Here is a 16,321-nt window from a genome sequence, read left to right on the forward strand (position 1 = left end):
ACAGAATATTTGGTGAAATCAATATTTTCATTAGAATTGTGCAGTCAGTTGTAACACTGCATATATTAAAGAGGCACTCCTCTGATGATGTCATGGTGATGTCATCAGGGTTGTTTTGGATTGGGCTACTTCAACTTATCTATTACTATTAAATTGAAATTTCTAGAATATTCATCAACATCCTGTCGCTGCTCAGCTGCAGGTTCACATTTTATTGGTTTTATCTGTAATGTTTTAATATTTCTGAATCCTAATAGGCATCTATGTTTAATGTAGGGGGTCTACTTTATTTATTTATTTTATTTATTTTATTTATTTTATTTATTTTATTTATTTTATTTATTTTATTTATTTTATTTATTTTTTATGCAATTTAAAGATGCATCACAGAATATTTGGTGAAATCAATATTTTCATTAGAATTGTGCATTCAGTTGTAACACTGCATATATTAAAGAGGCACTCCTCTGATGATGTCATGGTGATGTCATCAGGGTTGTTTTGGATTGGGCTTCTTCAACTTATCCATTACTATTAAATTGAAATTTCTAGAATATTCTAGAAATTTCTAGAATATTCATCAACATCCTGTTGCTGCTCAGCTGCAGGTTCACATTTAAGTGGATTTATCTGCAATGTTTTAATATTTCTGAATCCTAATAGGCATCTATGTTTAATGTAGGGGGTCTACTTTATTTATTTATTTTTATTTTATTTTATTTTATTTTATTTTATTTTATTTTATTTTATTTTATTTTATTTTGTTTTATTTTATTTTATTTTATTGTAATCAAATCATATTTTTCTAAACTACAACAACATATTTTTTATGCAATTTAAAGATGCAACACAGAATATTTGGTGAAATCAATATTTTCATCAAAATTGTGCAGTCAGTTGTAACACTGCATATATTAAAGAGGCACTCCTCTGATGATGTCATGGTGATGTCATCAGGGTTGTTTTAGATTGGGCTACTTCAATTTATCCATTACTTTTAGCTAACTATTTCAACTGTCTACTCATTAGTTTAGTGTCCCAACGTGTTGAGTTATTTTGAAGTTACGTTAGTGACGTAAGTGATGTGTTTTTCCGTACTTATGTTACGTTGTTTACGTACGTATTTTACTTAGTTTACCTACTTACTTTAAGCCCAACCGTGATGTTTTTCCTAAACCTAACTAAGTGGTTTTGTTGCCTATTTATGGTTACGACGCAAAATGCCGTTTCAGGGTTAAAATAAATGACACGCCAAAAGCCTAAAATGTGTTATCATGACACGCAGGAATATCATGCTATTTATATCCATAATCCCTGAGATCAGATTGGTTTTTACAGGTACATAAAGTCATCTCTCTCTCTCAGGTCGCCGTACTTTGTAAAAGCGAAACACTAAATTACCAGAGTACCTCTTTAACCCGTCTTTTTAGTGACAGTATTTTCATGCATATATTTTTAAATACACAAATAACTTCATCAATACAAACAACACAAATGAAGAATAAACTGACACATCCCAAAACATAACTGCATATAAATGAGTATATATGTAAAATAATAATAAAGTTTATTAATAGCGCTTATCAAAATCAGCTAATTCAAACTTTAATATCATTTTCCTGATTATACTTACATACTTTTACTGAAGTATATTTCCTGTGCAGGACTTTGTCCTGAGTATTTGTACAGCGTGGTTTTAGCACTTTGACACCGCCTACTTAAATGTGTCCAGGAGTATTTTTATAGCTCACCTTTAATGAGGTGTTAGGAGTTGAAATGGTTTTTTTTCTGGCTTTCTCCCAGATATCTGAATGAGTTAAGAACAAGTTTATTAAGTCCTCCGTCACTCTTTCAACCTCAATGTTCTCACATTGATTCTTGGCTGCATTCACAGGTTCCTCGACATTACCGTCTTAACAATCTTCTTCTTGTTCTTCTTCTTCTTCTTCTTCTTCTTCTTCTTATTGTTATGAAATCTAATTTAATCTCATGAAGATTATTTACAACGGACATCCCAGCACTGAACACCACAAGACCAGAAAATAGAGATTACATCCGTATTTATCTAAATCGCTGTCACAAAACGGGAGGTAACAAAATATATGTAGTAAAAATATGTAGATCAAAATTTGCCTTTAAAATCAACAAAAATGTTTGTGTCTACTTTTTAGTGCTCAAGAGGACATAACCCTCTGAAACCTGCGGGATCGACTGACTCTATTGTCTTTCAGAGTCACTAGTAGGTTCAGGTTCAGGGCTAGAGTGAACCTACAGGTATCACATGAAGACAGGAAACCTGAGGAATCCATTGCTACTAACAAATGCAATGCTACCATGTCGGGAAGGAGGTTAAATAACGCTCCAAAGTTGGGCTAAATTTTAGTGAGGAAAAACTGGCATGCCCATTTTCAAAGGGGTCCCTTGACCTCTGACCTCCAGACATGTGAATGAAAATGGGTTTTATGAGTACCCACAAGGTACAAACTTTACAGCCACAAACTAGAGACCTAGAGCATTCAGAGGATGGATGGATCAGACTAGAGACCTAGAGCATTCAGAGGATGGATGGATCAGACTAGAGACCTAGAGCATTCAGATGATGGATGGATCAGACTAGAGACCTAGAGCATTCAGATGATGGATGGATCAGACTAGAGACCTAGAGCATTCAGATGATGGATGGATCAAACTAGAGACCTAGAGCATTCAGAGGATGGATGGATCAGACTAGAGACCTAGAGCATTCAGAGGATGGATGGATCAGACTAGAGACCTAGAGCATTCAGAGGATGGATGGATCAAACTAGAGACCTAGAGCATTCAGAGGATAATGGATCAAACTAGAGACCTAGAGCATTCAGACGATGGATGGATCAAACTAGAGACCTAGAGCATTCAGAGGATGGATGGATCAGACTAGAGACCTAGAGCATTCAGATGATGGATGGATCAGACTAGAGACCTAGAGCATTCAGATGATGGATGGATCAAACTAGAGACCTAGAGCATTCAGAGGATGGATGGATCAGACTAGAGACCTAGAGCATTCAGAGGATGGATGGATCAGACTAGAGACCTAGAGCATTCAGAGGATGGATGGATCAAACTAGAGACCTAGAGCATTCAGAGGATAATGGATCAAACTAGAGACCTAGAGCATTCAGATGATGGATGGATCAAACTAGAGACCTAGAGCATTCAGAGGATGGATGGATCAGATTAGAGACCTAGAGCATTCAGATGATGGATGGATCAGACTAGAGACCTAGAGCATTCAGATGATGGATGGATCAGACTAGAGACCTAGAGCATTCAGATGATGGATGGATCAAACTAGAGACCTAGAGCATTCAGAGGATGGATGGATCAGACTAGAGACCTAGAGCATTCAGAGGATGGATGGATCAGACTAGAGACCTAGAGCATTCAGAGGATGGATGGATCAAACTAGAGACCTAGAGCATTCAGAGGATAATGGATCAAACTAGAGACCTAGAGCATTCAGACGATGGATGGATCAAACTAGAGACCTAGAGCATTCAGAGGATGGATGGATCAGACTAGAGACCTAGAGCATTCAGATGATGGATGGATCAGACTAGAGACCTAGAGCATTCAGATGATGGATGGATCAGACTAGAGACCTAGAGCATTCAGATGATGGATGGATCAAACTAGAGACCTAGAGCATTCAGAGGATGGATGGATCAGACTAGAGACCTAGAGCATTCAGAGGATGGATGGATCAGACTAGAGACCTAGAGCATTCAGATGATGGATGGATCAGACTAGAGACCTAGAGCATTCAGAGGATGGATGGATCAAACTAGAGACCTAGAGCATTCAGAGGATAATGGATCAAACTAGAGACCTAGAGCATTCAGATGATGGATGGATCAAACTAGAGACCTAGAGCATTCAGAGGATGGATGGATCAGACTAGAGACCTAGAGCATTCAAAGGATGGATGGATCAGACTAGAGACCTAGAGCATTCAGAGGATGGATGGATCAGACTAGAGACCTAGAGCATTCAGAGGATGGATGGATCAGACTAGAGACCTAGAGCATTCAGAGGATGGATGGATCAAACTAGAGACCTAGAGCATTCAGAGGATAATGGATCAAACTAGAGACCTAGAGCATTCAGATGATGGATGGATCAAACTAGAGACCTAGAGCATTCAGAGGATGGATGGATCAGACTAGAGACCTAGAGCATTCAGATGATGGATGGATCAGACTAGAGACCTAGAGCATTCAGATGATGGATGGATCAGACTAGAGACCTAGAGCATTCAGATGATGGATGGATCAAACTAGAGACCTAGAGCATTCAGAGGATGGATGGATCAGACTAGAGACCTAGAGCATTCAGATGATGGATGGATCAGACTAGAGATCTAGAGCATTCAGATGATGGATGGATCAGACTAGAGATCTAGAGCATTCAGATGATGGATGGATCAGACTAGAGACCTAGAGCATTCAGATGATGGATGGATCAAACTAGAGACCTAGAGCATTCAGAGGATGGATGGATCAAACTAGAGACCTAGAGCATTCAGAGGATGGATGGCTTTCCTCGCTATAAATGCAAATTCTTGCAGACATCTCCAAAACGTCAAAGGTTTTTGATCCCAAATCACAGCATGTCTTCTTCTCTGGTGTTCCTCAAGGTCTTGGTGTCTTAATGTGGTATTCTGGAGGATTATTGATCATTTTTATTAATTCTCCAGTGGTAAAAAATGGTTAAATTTAGCACCAAATCTGTGGAACAAATGGTATCAACCCCAAAAATTACTGCAACAACTTATGAGACATAATAGAGCATGGAGATGACCATCAGATACTTCTATCATCATGTTCTAAACCCTTATACACTTTTACTATTCATTTTAAATAATTCATGTTTATTTCTGATTTATGACTAGAACAACTTGACACACATCTCAAACTAATCTTCAGGTTCTCAGCTTTCAGATGATGTACTTTTAGCTAACTATTGCACATTCTTATTGGCTGTGCTTCGGCTGGTGGGCGGTGCTTGGTATTTCCTCAACTGGTCTCAACATGGCTGCCGGGTCCATTTCTACCTACTGCAGCTTTAAACCGGCCCGGACAGTAACTAGACATAAAGTTCACATCATGTCGCAGCAGGTTGAATGAAGCTGCAGCTCAAACAGAGAGTAGAAACCAACCAGAGTATTTTTAGAGCTTTAAGTAAAGTCTGATAGGCCTATAATAATAATAATAATAATAATAATAATAATAATAATAATAATAATAATATATAAAAACATTAAGTACAGCTGAGACTGATGAATGTCATTATTTCTGCAGGTATTTGGTGATAAACCTGATGACGGCGCTAAGAGGAAACGTTAAGACGTCACCAAAGTGATGGAGCGGTTAGAGCAGGTATCCACCAATCAGTCATCGGCTCCTCCTGTCTCAGATCAGAGTCCACCTCGGCACCTTGGACGGTAGAATTATGGACAGAAGGAGTGAATCCAGACCGTAGAGTGTAAAGCACTCTCTGGATAAAAGCGCTGTAGAAATGCAGTCCATTTAGAAATCATCCTGAGGGGAGCATGAATGTGTTTACATAATTTCATGGCAATTGAGTCAAGTAAGTTTTATTTATATAACCCAATAATATATAATATAATATATAATATACTTCAAGGGGGTTTATAATCTCTGCAGTAACGGACACCTTCTGTCCTTTACCCTCAATATATATGTGTATATATATATACATATATATATACACATATATATGTATATATATATAGAGAGAGAGAGAGAGCGAGAGAGAGCGAGAGAGAGAGAGAAGTTCGTCCCTCCACCTTAAAGGCAGTGTAAAGGAAATTCAGAGTTTTGTTTCTGAACACATTATAAATGTTGGAAAGTAATGACTGAAAACATGTGAAGACTGTGAACGTTGTATTTCTGGATTGTGGAATTAGACCGTTAAACCGTTTTTGTTTTGTGTTCAGGATCTTTAGGCGGGGCTGAAGCCATGACGCAGTGGAGCCGTCCTTAACATAACTCCACCCGTCTGCACAAACCTGAAGACGGCCGCGAAGCCGCAAGCTTTACAACGCCCCGAGCCTTTTCAAGCCGACCGACCGCCTCGGAGGAAATGCGGCCAGCGGGGGCCAACCAGCGCCGGGGAGACGTCCCGGGAGGGGATCCTTTCACACTGAGCGGCCGTCCCTAAGACGCCGAGTTGAATCCCCTGGATAGACTGCGCTACGGGGGCTGTTACCGGCCTCACACCGTTGTCGGGCTGAGCCTCCATCAGAAAGACCCAGGCCCCCGAGAGACACCGGCAAGCGGTCTTCCGTACGCCACATTTCCCCACTACTGAGGGAATCCTGTCCTGCACCTTCAACCGCTTGTGGGCGTGGTTTCAGCCATGGATGTATTAAGAGAGGTCCATGATTTTGAAAGCTAATTTTATATACTTATATAAAAAAATGTTAATCCTTCAAAAGTGGCTGGGTGGTTAGTAACACATCTTTCTGTGATGTGACAAACCCAGAATGCAGATTTATATCTGCTTTACACAGACTTTAAAGAAGGAGCTTCATTGAGCTGTGAGTGTGACCATAAACAGAGCTCCCTCCATCACGGAGTGGGAGGATGGAGGGACCGGAGACCTCAGACTGCATGAGGCTCAGACAGCAGCGAACACACCCAGAGTGAGTCTGAACCGTCATAACAACAACAACACAGACGGACCTGGAGTGTTGCATCGACACTGTGCGGCAGGCAGATGGCGCTGCAGGCCATCCAGCAGTGATGATGCTGCTGCTGCTGCTGGATCCAGATAATGATGAGAGAGTAGATGAAGGGCCATTAATCCTTAGGAGGCAGTGTTTGCTCATATCTGGGCTTTATGTGGAGTAATCAAACTAACAACCTGCCCTGCAGAGCTCAATGTTGATGTGATGCAGCCTGGAGGTCAAAGGTCAGCGGCATGCAGCATTAACATTAAAACCACTGCTTCATATTGTTCTGTTGAGCTGCACTGTTTAATGTTCTGTTTGTTCTGTTGAGCCATGTGCATCAAGTTTAGGTAAAAAAACTACAACCTCTTTAAGTTTAGGTAATGAAACTACAACCTCTTTAAGTTTAGACAACAAAACTACAACTTCTTTAGGTTTAGACAAAAGAAACCTGTTAAGATTAGGGGAAACATCGTGTTTTGGGGTAAAATAACTACAAACACAAAGACGACTCCACATTGTTGGTTTCACCCTGTCTATACTGCAGCACCTGACTTCCTCTTCTGCTCCTGTCATAATTACTACGGTCACTAGAGGTCGCTGTCGTATTCTTTTATTCCTTCTTTCGGTGATCTACCATGTGAATAGATGATAAAACCTCCTAGTAGGTGTAGTAGGCCCCTACTGACCCACATCTATGGGGCTTATAGCGACTGATGACGCATATTTAATGGCCTGACAACAGTCTAATCGGCTGCGAGAACAGGAACACGATTACGCTGCACAGGTGACAAACACAAGGACGCACACACACACACACACACACACACACGTCTTATTGTCTTCCTCAGGATTGACTGCAGCACCTTCGCTGCTCTGCAGTGAAGTCCCACAATGGGAGTGGTGTTAGATGCATGTGTGTGCGTGTGTGTGTGTGTGTGTGTGTGTGTGTGTGTGTGTGTGCGTGCGGGTGCGTGCACGTGTTTGTGTGTGTGTGTGTGTGTGTGTGTGTGTGTGTGTGTGTGTATCAGGGGGGTGATTCTCTGAAACTGGTTGCCATGGCCACCAAAACAAGGATTCTTGCCTGCATCACTCCTCCCAGCCAGCATGCTTCATTTTCACCCCTCTCTCTCTCTCTCTCTCTCTCTCTCTTCCCTTTTCTTTCTCACACTTCTCATGCAGCATCACACACACACAAACACACACACACGAAGACAGTGCATGCAAACGGACACACCTGTACACACACATACACAAGGGGGGGAATTCCCTGACATTGCAAAAAAAACAAACTACAAAATCTCTTCTTGTTGTTGTTTTTTATTACCTGTAATAATCTACGTAGGTCGTCATGCTGCATCTATGATCTCCTCCAGTGTGTGTGTGTATGTGTGTGTGTGTGTGTGTGTGTGTGTGCGCAGTAAAAGAACATTCCCATCCCCTCTCTCTGTGTAGGAGGGGTTAATCCATCCATCCATCCATCCAGCAGGGGGATTCTTCTTGATGGATGCTGAAATGCAGCAGAGCTTAACCCCCATCTCTGACTGACTGCATCATCCTCTCCACACACACAACAGATGTACCACTCTCATCACCTCTCAGCACTGGTGAGTGTCCCTGTCGATACGGGAGGGAGGGGGGAGGATGGACGAGCATCACAAGCCTCCGTCAGATGGGCTGGAGGCACTTTAGAGCAACAGATAGCAGAGCGAAGAGGAGAGGAAAGGAGGCTCCATCTCTACGACACACTTCTCTCCTCCTCTTCCTCAACACGGGGATCCCACAACTTTGAGGCTCTTCCCTCCTCCTCCTCCTCCTCCTCCTCTTCCTCTTCTTCCTCCTTCTTGCGCACGCTGCGTTTGCTTTGCTCTGCAGCTTTGTCGACTAGAAACGTAGACACACCGCAGGAGGGAGATACCGCACGGACTGCGGAGATGCAGGGATTGCTCCCTGCATCCTCCGCCTCCCGACACCACCACCACCACCGAGGACACACAGGTTTAATGGTCTTTTCGTGTGTACGTGCGCATGCGTGTGTCCGTGCGGTGCACAGATGGAGCCGTGCGCTCCGAGTGTGAGCGCCGCAGACCGAGGCTGCTCCTCCCGGACACCTGCTGCTGCTGCTGCTGCAGCGCCTCGCTGATGGAGAACATGAAAAAAGTCCAAACCTTCGCCAACATGTGACCGTTTTTTTCTCCTCAAGGGAACTACAAAGGGGTGAAGCACCAAAAAGAGAAGGTGTTGTAGGAGTAGGAGTGTGACCTCCCTCCTCCTCTTCCTCCTCCTCCTCCTCCTCCTCTTCTTCAGAGTGAATTCAGGATGGGTCCTGTTTGGCTTCTTCTTCTGCTCCCCTCCCTCCTCAGAGCTCAGGTGACTCCAGACTTCACATCAGGAGTCACGGTGGTGGAGGCCGACAACATCACTGACTCTTTAACAAACAGCACAGGAATCTCTGATGTGCCCTCCTCCCCGTCCGGTTCCCTCAGACCTCCAGAACCTTCTGGGTTCACGGTGACGCCATCAGAAGCTCCCACACAGCAGGAAGATGACTGGTCACCAGCAGAGACCTTCCTGTACACCGGAGACCCCTCCACTCTGGAGGCGGCCCGCTGCACACGGGCGTACAGCCCGCCGGGGCAGACTGGATCCCTGCCCGTCAGCTTCAGCGCCCCCCTCCGGTCCCCTCTGGACGCGCTCGCCAACACGGCCAACTTCCTCAACATGATCTTCCAGGCCAGCGACCTGCGGGAGAGCACCGTGGAAGAGGACATGGAGTGGTACCACGCCCTGGTCCGCGCCCTCCTGGAAGCTGACCTGCTCATCCGGCGGGCCCTGCTCACCTTCGACGCCGACCCGGCGTCCCCGGTGCCGCAGCTGGTGCTCTGCGCCTCCCGCGACCCGACAGCCAAGGTGCAGACCATCATCCTCCAGGACTTATCCAAGGCCTGGGAGAGCCTGCACCCGCCCGCCCCGGCCCCCAACGACAGCTGGTTCACCAGCTTTAAGTTCCCAGAGTTCAACCAGCCGATGGCGGCCCTGTCCAAGCGGGTGCTCCTCAACGACCTCAGCACCTTGGACACGCCCAAGTGGAGGCAGGGCGACAGTTACGTGACCAATCACAGCGGGGTGCGCTGGGCCAGCGCGCCCTTCCTCGACTGCAGGGACAGATTCTTCGTTCCCGACTGGATGCTGACCCTGTCCACGTCCTTCTACGGCCTCAAGCCTGACCTGACGCCAGAGTTCAGGTTAGGGCTCACACAAAACACACACACACACACACACACACACACACACACACACACACACACACACACACACACACACACACACACACACACACACACACACACACACAAATGCCAACTAGTGTTAATATTGTCAGCTATTTATTTATTTAGTCTTGTGTCAAATGTCCTGTTAGTTTTGATCATATTCAGTCGACCTCATCTTCTTTTGTTTGGTCACTGGTTTTAGTTGATTAAAGGTCTGAGTATTTCAGTCTCATCTTAGTCAAAGACTAATGTCACTAGTTTAGTTTTAATCACTGAAAACTGTGGGTCCAGGGGGTCTTTAAGGGGTCTTTAGGGGGTCTTTAGGGGCAGATAGCAGGTCAACAGTAGATGTCACATAGAAGTGGTGAACATCATCTGAAAGCTGAGAACCTGAAAGGTAATTTGAGATGCTGCTCAGCACTGAGGGTCAAGATGTTCTAGTCACAAATCAGAAAAAAACATGAATTAGTTAATCAAAATCAATAGTGAAAGTGTATAATGGTTTAGAACATGATGATAGAAGTATCTGAAGGTCATCTCCATGCTCTATTATGTCTCATAAGTTGTTGTGTTGATACCATTTGTTCCACAGATTTGGTGCTAAATTTAATATTTTTTTACCACTCCAGAATTGATAAAAATGATCAATAATCCTCCAGAATACCACATTAAGACACCAAGACCTTGAGGAACACCAGAGATCAAAAACTTTTGACGTTTTGGAGATTTCTGCAAGAATTGCATTTTTCAGCGATTGGATGGCGAACACTAAAACTGCTCCAAACCCCCTTATTGTCAATCTAGCTAGGAAAGCCATCCATCCTCTGAATGCTCTGGGTCTCTAGTCTGATCCATCCATCCTCTGAATGCTCTAGGTCTCTAGTCTGATCCATCAATCCTCTGAATGCTCTAGGTCTCTAGTTTGATCCATCCATCCTCTGAATGCTCTAGGTCTCTAGTCTGATCCATCCATCCTCTGAATGCTCTAGGTCTCTAGTCTGATCCATCAATCCTCTGAATGCTCTAGGTCTCTAGTTTGATCCATCCATCCTCTGAATGCTCTAGGTCTCTAGTCTGATCCATCCATCCTCTGAATGCTCTAGGTCTCTAGTTTGATCCATCCATCCTCTGAATGCTCTAGGTCTCTAGTTTGATCCATCCATCCTCTGAATGCTCTAGGTCTCTAGTTTGATCCATCATCCTCTGAATGCTCTAGGTCTCTAGTCTGATCCATCCATCCTCTGAATGCTCTAGGTCTCTAGGTTGATCCATCATCCTCTGAATGCTCTAGGTCTCTAGTTTGTGGCTGTAATGTTTCATGAGGCTGTGATTATTATTAGCTTTACAGTGAGACACAATTTATGGACTTCAACACTGTTTAGGGACCCCAGGATGCAGAAATATTCAGATACATCATTTTAGAATAGGAGACAATAACACATTTATACTGCATGTGATTATCATAAAGGGGGCATGTCTGTAAAGGGGAGACTCGTGGGTACCCGTAGAATCCATTTACGTTCACATATCTGGAGGTCAGAGGTCAAGGGATTGACAACATTTAGCCCAACTTTGGAGCGTTATTTAACCTCCTTCCAGACATGGTTGGTACTGATGGATTCATCAGGTTTTCTAGTTTTATATGATATCTGTATCTTCACTCTAGCTCTAAAACTGAATCTACTAGAACCTCTGAAAGACAGTAAAGTCAGTCTGGATCTCGTGGGTGTCTGTGCTCATTGTGTGCTGCCGGTGTGCGTCTATCATTTTTCCTACGGCATTTTTCCTACGGCACCCCGGCACCCCCTGGTGCCGGGGTTCACGCTGGCTGAACTCGAGTAGGTTGGAAAAACAATAGACGCTGCCAGTGTAGTCCTGATGTGGCGAGCGCAGCACATGGAACAGCATCTTTGGAAAAAAAAGGTTTTTGTCAACAAAAATAAATAGAGAGATTTTGATAAAGTATTTATTTTTTTAAACTACATTTTAGTCTCGTCTTTTCCGTCAACAATAGAGCATATTTAATAAAGTCACTGTTAGTGTTTAATGACGTCGGGGCCATCTCGTGATACTCGGTTGGTCTCAAAATGAGCTCTGAAGCCGACAGCAGCAGTATTTCATCTATTGTGACCTTCTCTCCAGCACGCTGTGGAAACGTCTGATTAGCATTTGGAATAAAAGAAGTTGGATAGAATCTGACATTTAAAAGATTTAAATCCATTTAAAGGTTTGTGCAGATGAAAAAAGGAGATTATTCTATTGAGTCTTGATGATGTTTGGAGCCGCTCTGGTTTCTTTACTCTGACATACGTGACCTGACCTCCCTCCTGTGTGTGTGTGTGTGTGTGTGTGTGTGTGTGTGTGTGTGTTTCCGTGTCAGAGGTGTGATTCGTGTGGACGTCAACATTCAGGACATCGACCTGGATCAGTGTGCAACAGGAGATGGCTGGTTTGCTGATACTCACCAGTGCAACCGCACCAGCATGGAGGTAAATGTTGAGCCCTGAAAAAGATGAATATCAGTTAATGAAACTCTGACGCGATGCTTCCTCTCAGAAAGCTTCTTCAGATTTACTTATATAAGTTCTTTCAGTTTACAATGTTTTACATTTATGTGCATTTTCCTTTTATGACTGGGTCACAATATAATGTTCTTCTTTTGCTTAAAGGGACTGTTTGTAACTTTGTAAGCGTATAAATGTACCTGGTCGGGACACATGCGCGCTCGCATACGCGCATTCACGTGTGGCTGCTGTACTCTCTTCCTCTGCCTGCTTGCCTTCACTCAGACAGCGCACGCGTTCTCGCATTTTCGCGTAATCGCTCCACCTCTAGACGTGAACGCGCACACACTCCACACTGCAGAAGAGTTAGTTTAGCTCTGAGAATATCTAGTGAATGTTCAGTGGACGTTTGTGCAGAAATAACTGCTGCAGCTCCTCCAGACCAACAGAGGTTTCCCGAGTCTTGTGAAGTGACGGGACTCTGCAGAGAGAAACGTTATCGTCTCGTTACCGACCGGGTGCCGGTGTCTCCCTGCTCTCTCCGCCCGCAGCCGGAGAGAGCAGGGAGACACGCTGCAGAGCAGGAAAAGCCAACACTAGGATCAGATCTAAATCCTGTTCATGGAGAGAGCTTCGTCTGGTCAGCTAACATTACTGCCAAGCAGCTGAAATATAGAGTGATATTGTGGTTTTAGCTGACGTGTGTCGCCTCACTGTGTTGAGCGATGCTCGTTCAGGTATATTTAGAGCGAGCAAGCGCGAGCCCGACGCTGACTTTCGTTGATTTCACGGCCACAGGTGTCGCTGTTAAGAAGCATTTCTGAAAGTTACAAATAGTCCCTTTAATAATTATATGCTAAAACCTCATCTAATAGTTAAAATCGGGCCCTGAGGCAGAGAAGCGGCTGCTCTTCATCGGAGGTGGAAAACCAGAGCTAATAGAAGACTCTTCTGATCGCCATGGTGACTGATTGTCTCCACAGATGTAACCTGGTAGCTGACGTCATGATTCAGGGAGTTTATTAAGACATTTATTATTATTATCTATTAATCAGCAGACATGGAAATAAAGCGGATAAATGAACTTTGTATTCTTTTCCTGGAAATGTATTTAATAAATTATCAGCTATTAGGAAATAGCGGAATATAATTATTAAATAATGTTTATAATAAAATAATGTTTGATACATTTTGAGGTAAATATTCTAAAGAAATGTCAAATAGGTTACTTTCTAATTATCAACTAATTACCATGAAATTAGCGGACCTGTAAAATGAAGTGTTACCCAGATGGCTTTGAAATGAAGTTCAGTTTACAAGCTTTTCTTCATCACTTTACTTCTTTTTCTATCAAAATATCTACATGAATATGTTGTGTCTCTTTTTTGGTTCGGAGCATTTTAATAATTCCAGTAGGCCATACAGGTTTATAGATGTAACCTGGTAGCTGACGTCATGATTCAGGGAGGCTATTAAGACATTAATTATTAATATCTATTTATCAGCAGACATGGAAATAAAGCAGATCAATGAACTTTGTGTTCTTTTCCTGGAAATGTATTAAATACATTACCAGCTATTGAAGGCTGCTTATTGGGAAATAGTGGAATATAATTATTAAATCATATTTATAATAGATGTAAAATAATAATAATAATAATAATAAAAGTCCAGAGTTAAGATAGCCAAACAAAGTCTTTTTTGATAAATTTTAGGTAAATATTGGTTTAGTTTTGCAGTAATTTTAAAGAAATTTCAAATAGGTTGCTTGCTAATTATTATCTAATTACCATGAAATTCATGGACCTGTAAAATTAAGAGTTACCAACATAGAATATCTGACCAAAAGGAATTAAACTAAAATATCTTATAAAATACAAATTACTTTGAATTTCCTCTATCTTCTTATATTCCTTGTTTCTTGTCTTAAACGATTACTTTACAATTAACACACATCTTACTTATCTTCACTATCAGCTTCACTAGAAACAGTGACATCATGTGGCTTCATGACAGCAGCAGAACTAAACTAGCTGAAAACCGCTTCAATTCACGCTCATAACATGTAAATATAACTTACAACCTCACTCAGCATATTAATAAAACATAGCAGAACAACTTGGCAAACATATGTCAAAGTTCAAGAGTATAAATGCTTATTTTTATTACCTGAAAAGGTGAATATCAGTAATAAACCTCGGCAGCTTCATTCAGAGGCATCATCGATCAGGCATGACTAATCAATCACACAACAGACTCAACAGGTAGATCACAGATAAACTACTGACAGGAACATATCCTGACATTTAAACGTTTTTAAAGCTTTTAAAAGACTTTGTTTTTAACATTTAAACATTTTGAACCTTTCATGAATTTCACAGTTGTTTTTATGACCCATTTAACAATTTTTGCATTTTTTTTATGTCAATACAGCTGCTTTTATTACCCAGAAGTTTATTTATAACTGATCAGCTTTTTAAATAAAGTTCGACCTATCACAGTGTCACATGAACAGCGGCCTTTTTGACCCTGTGACCCGTCCGACCCGACCTCCTCCCTACGCGGCGTTCGTTGCTCTTTATCCTTCCTGGTTCACGATTACGTGGATTACATACAAATTGATTTCCTGCTGACCATCACGAAAAATATGTGAAATTCGTGTCCATGTACACAAATCAATACATTCAATATATACAGTATACGTTCTCTTCTGTGTGTATTGACCCTCTGAGACCCACAACAGACCCGTTCTAGTCTTCTTTAGGGGGGTCCAGGGGGTCTCAGCACTGAGGGTCAAGTTGTTCTGGTCATTAATCAGAAATAAACATTAATTAATGAATAAATTAATTAATAGTGAAAGTGTATCATGGTTTAGAACATGATGATAGTAGTATCTGATGGTCATCTCCATGTTCTATTATGTCTGTTAAGTTGTTGCAGCAATTTCTGGGGTTGAAACCATTTGTTCCACAGATTTGGTGCTAAATTAAACCATTTTTTAACCACTGGAGAATTGATAAAAATGATCAATAATCCCTCCAGAATACCACATTAAGACACCAAGACCTTGAGGAACACCATAGAAGAAGACATGCTGTGATTTGGGATCAAAATCTTTTGACGTTTGGAGATTTCTGCAAGAATTGTATTTTTCGGCGATTGGATGGCGAGCACTAAAACTGCTCAGAAACCCCCTTATTGTCAATGTAGCTAGGAAAGCTGCAGGGTTTTTTGCCTGTCTGTAAAGGGGAGACTCGTGGGTACCCATAGAACCCATTTACATTCACTGATCTGGAGGTCAGATGTCAAGGGACCCCTTTGGAAATGACCATGCTAGTTTTCCTCGCCTGGAGCGTTATTTAACCTCCTCACAGACACGCTAGTCTGACATGGTTGGTACCGATGGATTCATCAGGTTTCCTAGTTTCATATGATACCAGGATCTTCTCTGTAGCTGTAGAACTGAACCTGCTACGGCCTCTGACAGACAGTACCGTCGGGGTCTCGGGGGGTTAAACTCATGTTGGTGACTTTTAGTTACATCACTCAGATTCACTCTTAACTGTTTGTGACCTCTGAAACCGGTTTAAGCTCTTTCTCTCTCTCTGTGCTCATTACTTCCTCTTTTATCCTTCGCTCATGCTTTCACGTATTCACACTCTTCTGTCTGCTCCCCCCCCCCACCACCACCACCACCACCTCCAGCTCCACCCGTCTTTTAGCCGTCCATCTCCCCTGCCGGCCCGTCTGTGCAGACCCAATCCTCTACCTCTCATCTCAGCCGTCTATTTAAAGATGGATGCCCCGGG

At 42.6% G+C, this 16,321-nt stretch overlaps 2 protein-coding genes across 2 annotated transcripts in view; one reads left to right on the top strand and one right to left on the bottom strand.

The window, feature by feature from the left end:
• LOC119484981 (NACHT, LRR and PYD domains-containing protein 12-like) overlaps positions 1 to 16,321 on the bottom strand; it is a 956,516-nt gene that overhangs the window by 273,929 nt on the left and 666,266 nt on the right. The window lies entirely within an intron of this gene.
• The window catches only part of si:ch211-156l18.8 (probable G-protein coupled receptor 179), a 29,894-nt gene continuing 21,623 nt past the window's right edge, over positions 8,051 to 16,321 (top strand). Inside the window, exons 1-2 of the mRNA XM_037764189.1 lie at positions 8,051 to 9,981; positions 12,389 to 12,497. Coding sequence (XP_037620117.1) covers positions 9,056 to 9,981; positions 12,389 to 12,497 — 1,035 coding nt within the window. The 5' untranslated portion in view covers positions 8,051 to 9,055. The remainder of the gene's footprint in view (positions 9,982 to 12,388; positions 12,498 to 16,321) is intronic.

This window comes from Sebastes umbrosus, chromosome 3 (assembly GCF_015220745.1).
Source record: "Sebastes umbrosus isolate fSebUmb1 chromosome 3, fSebUmb1.pri, whole genome shotgun sequence".
Taxonomy (NCBI): domain Eukaryota; kingdom Metazoa; phylum Chordata; class Actinopteri; order Perciformes; family Sebastidae; genus Sebastes; species Sebastes umbrosus.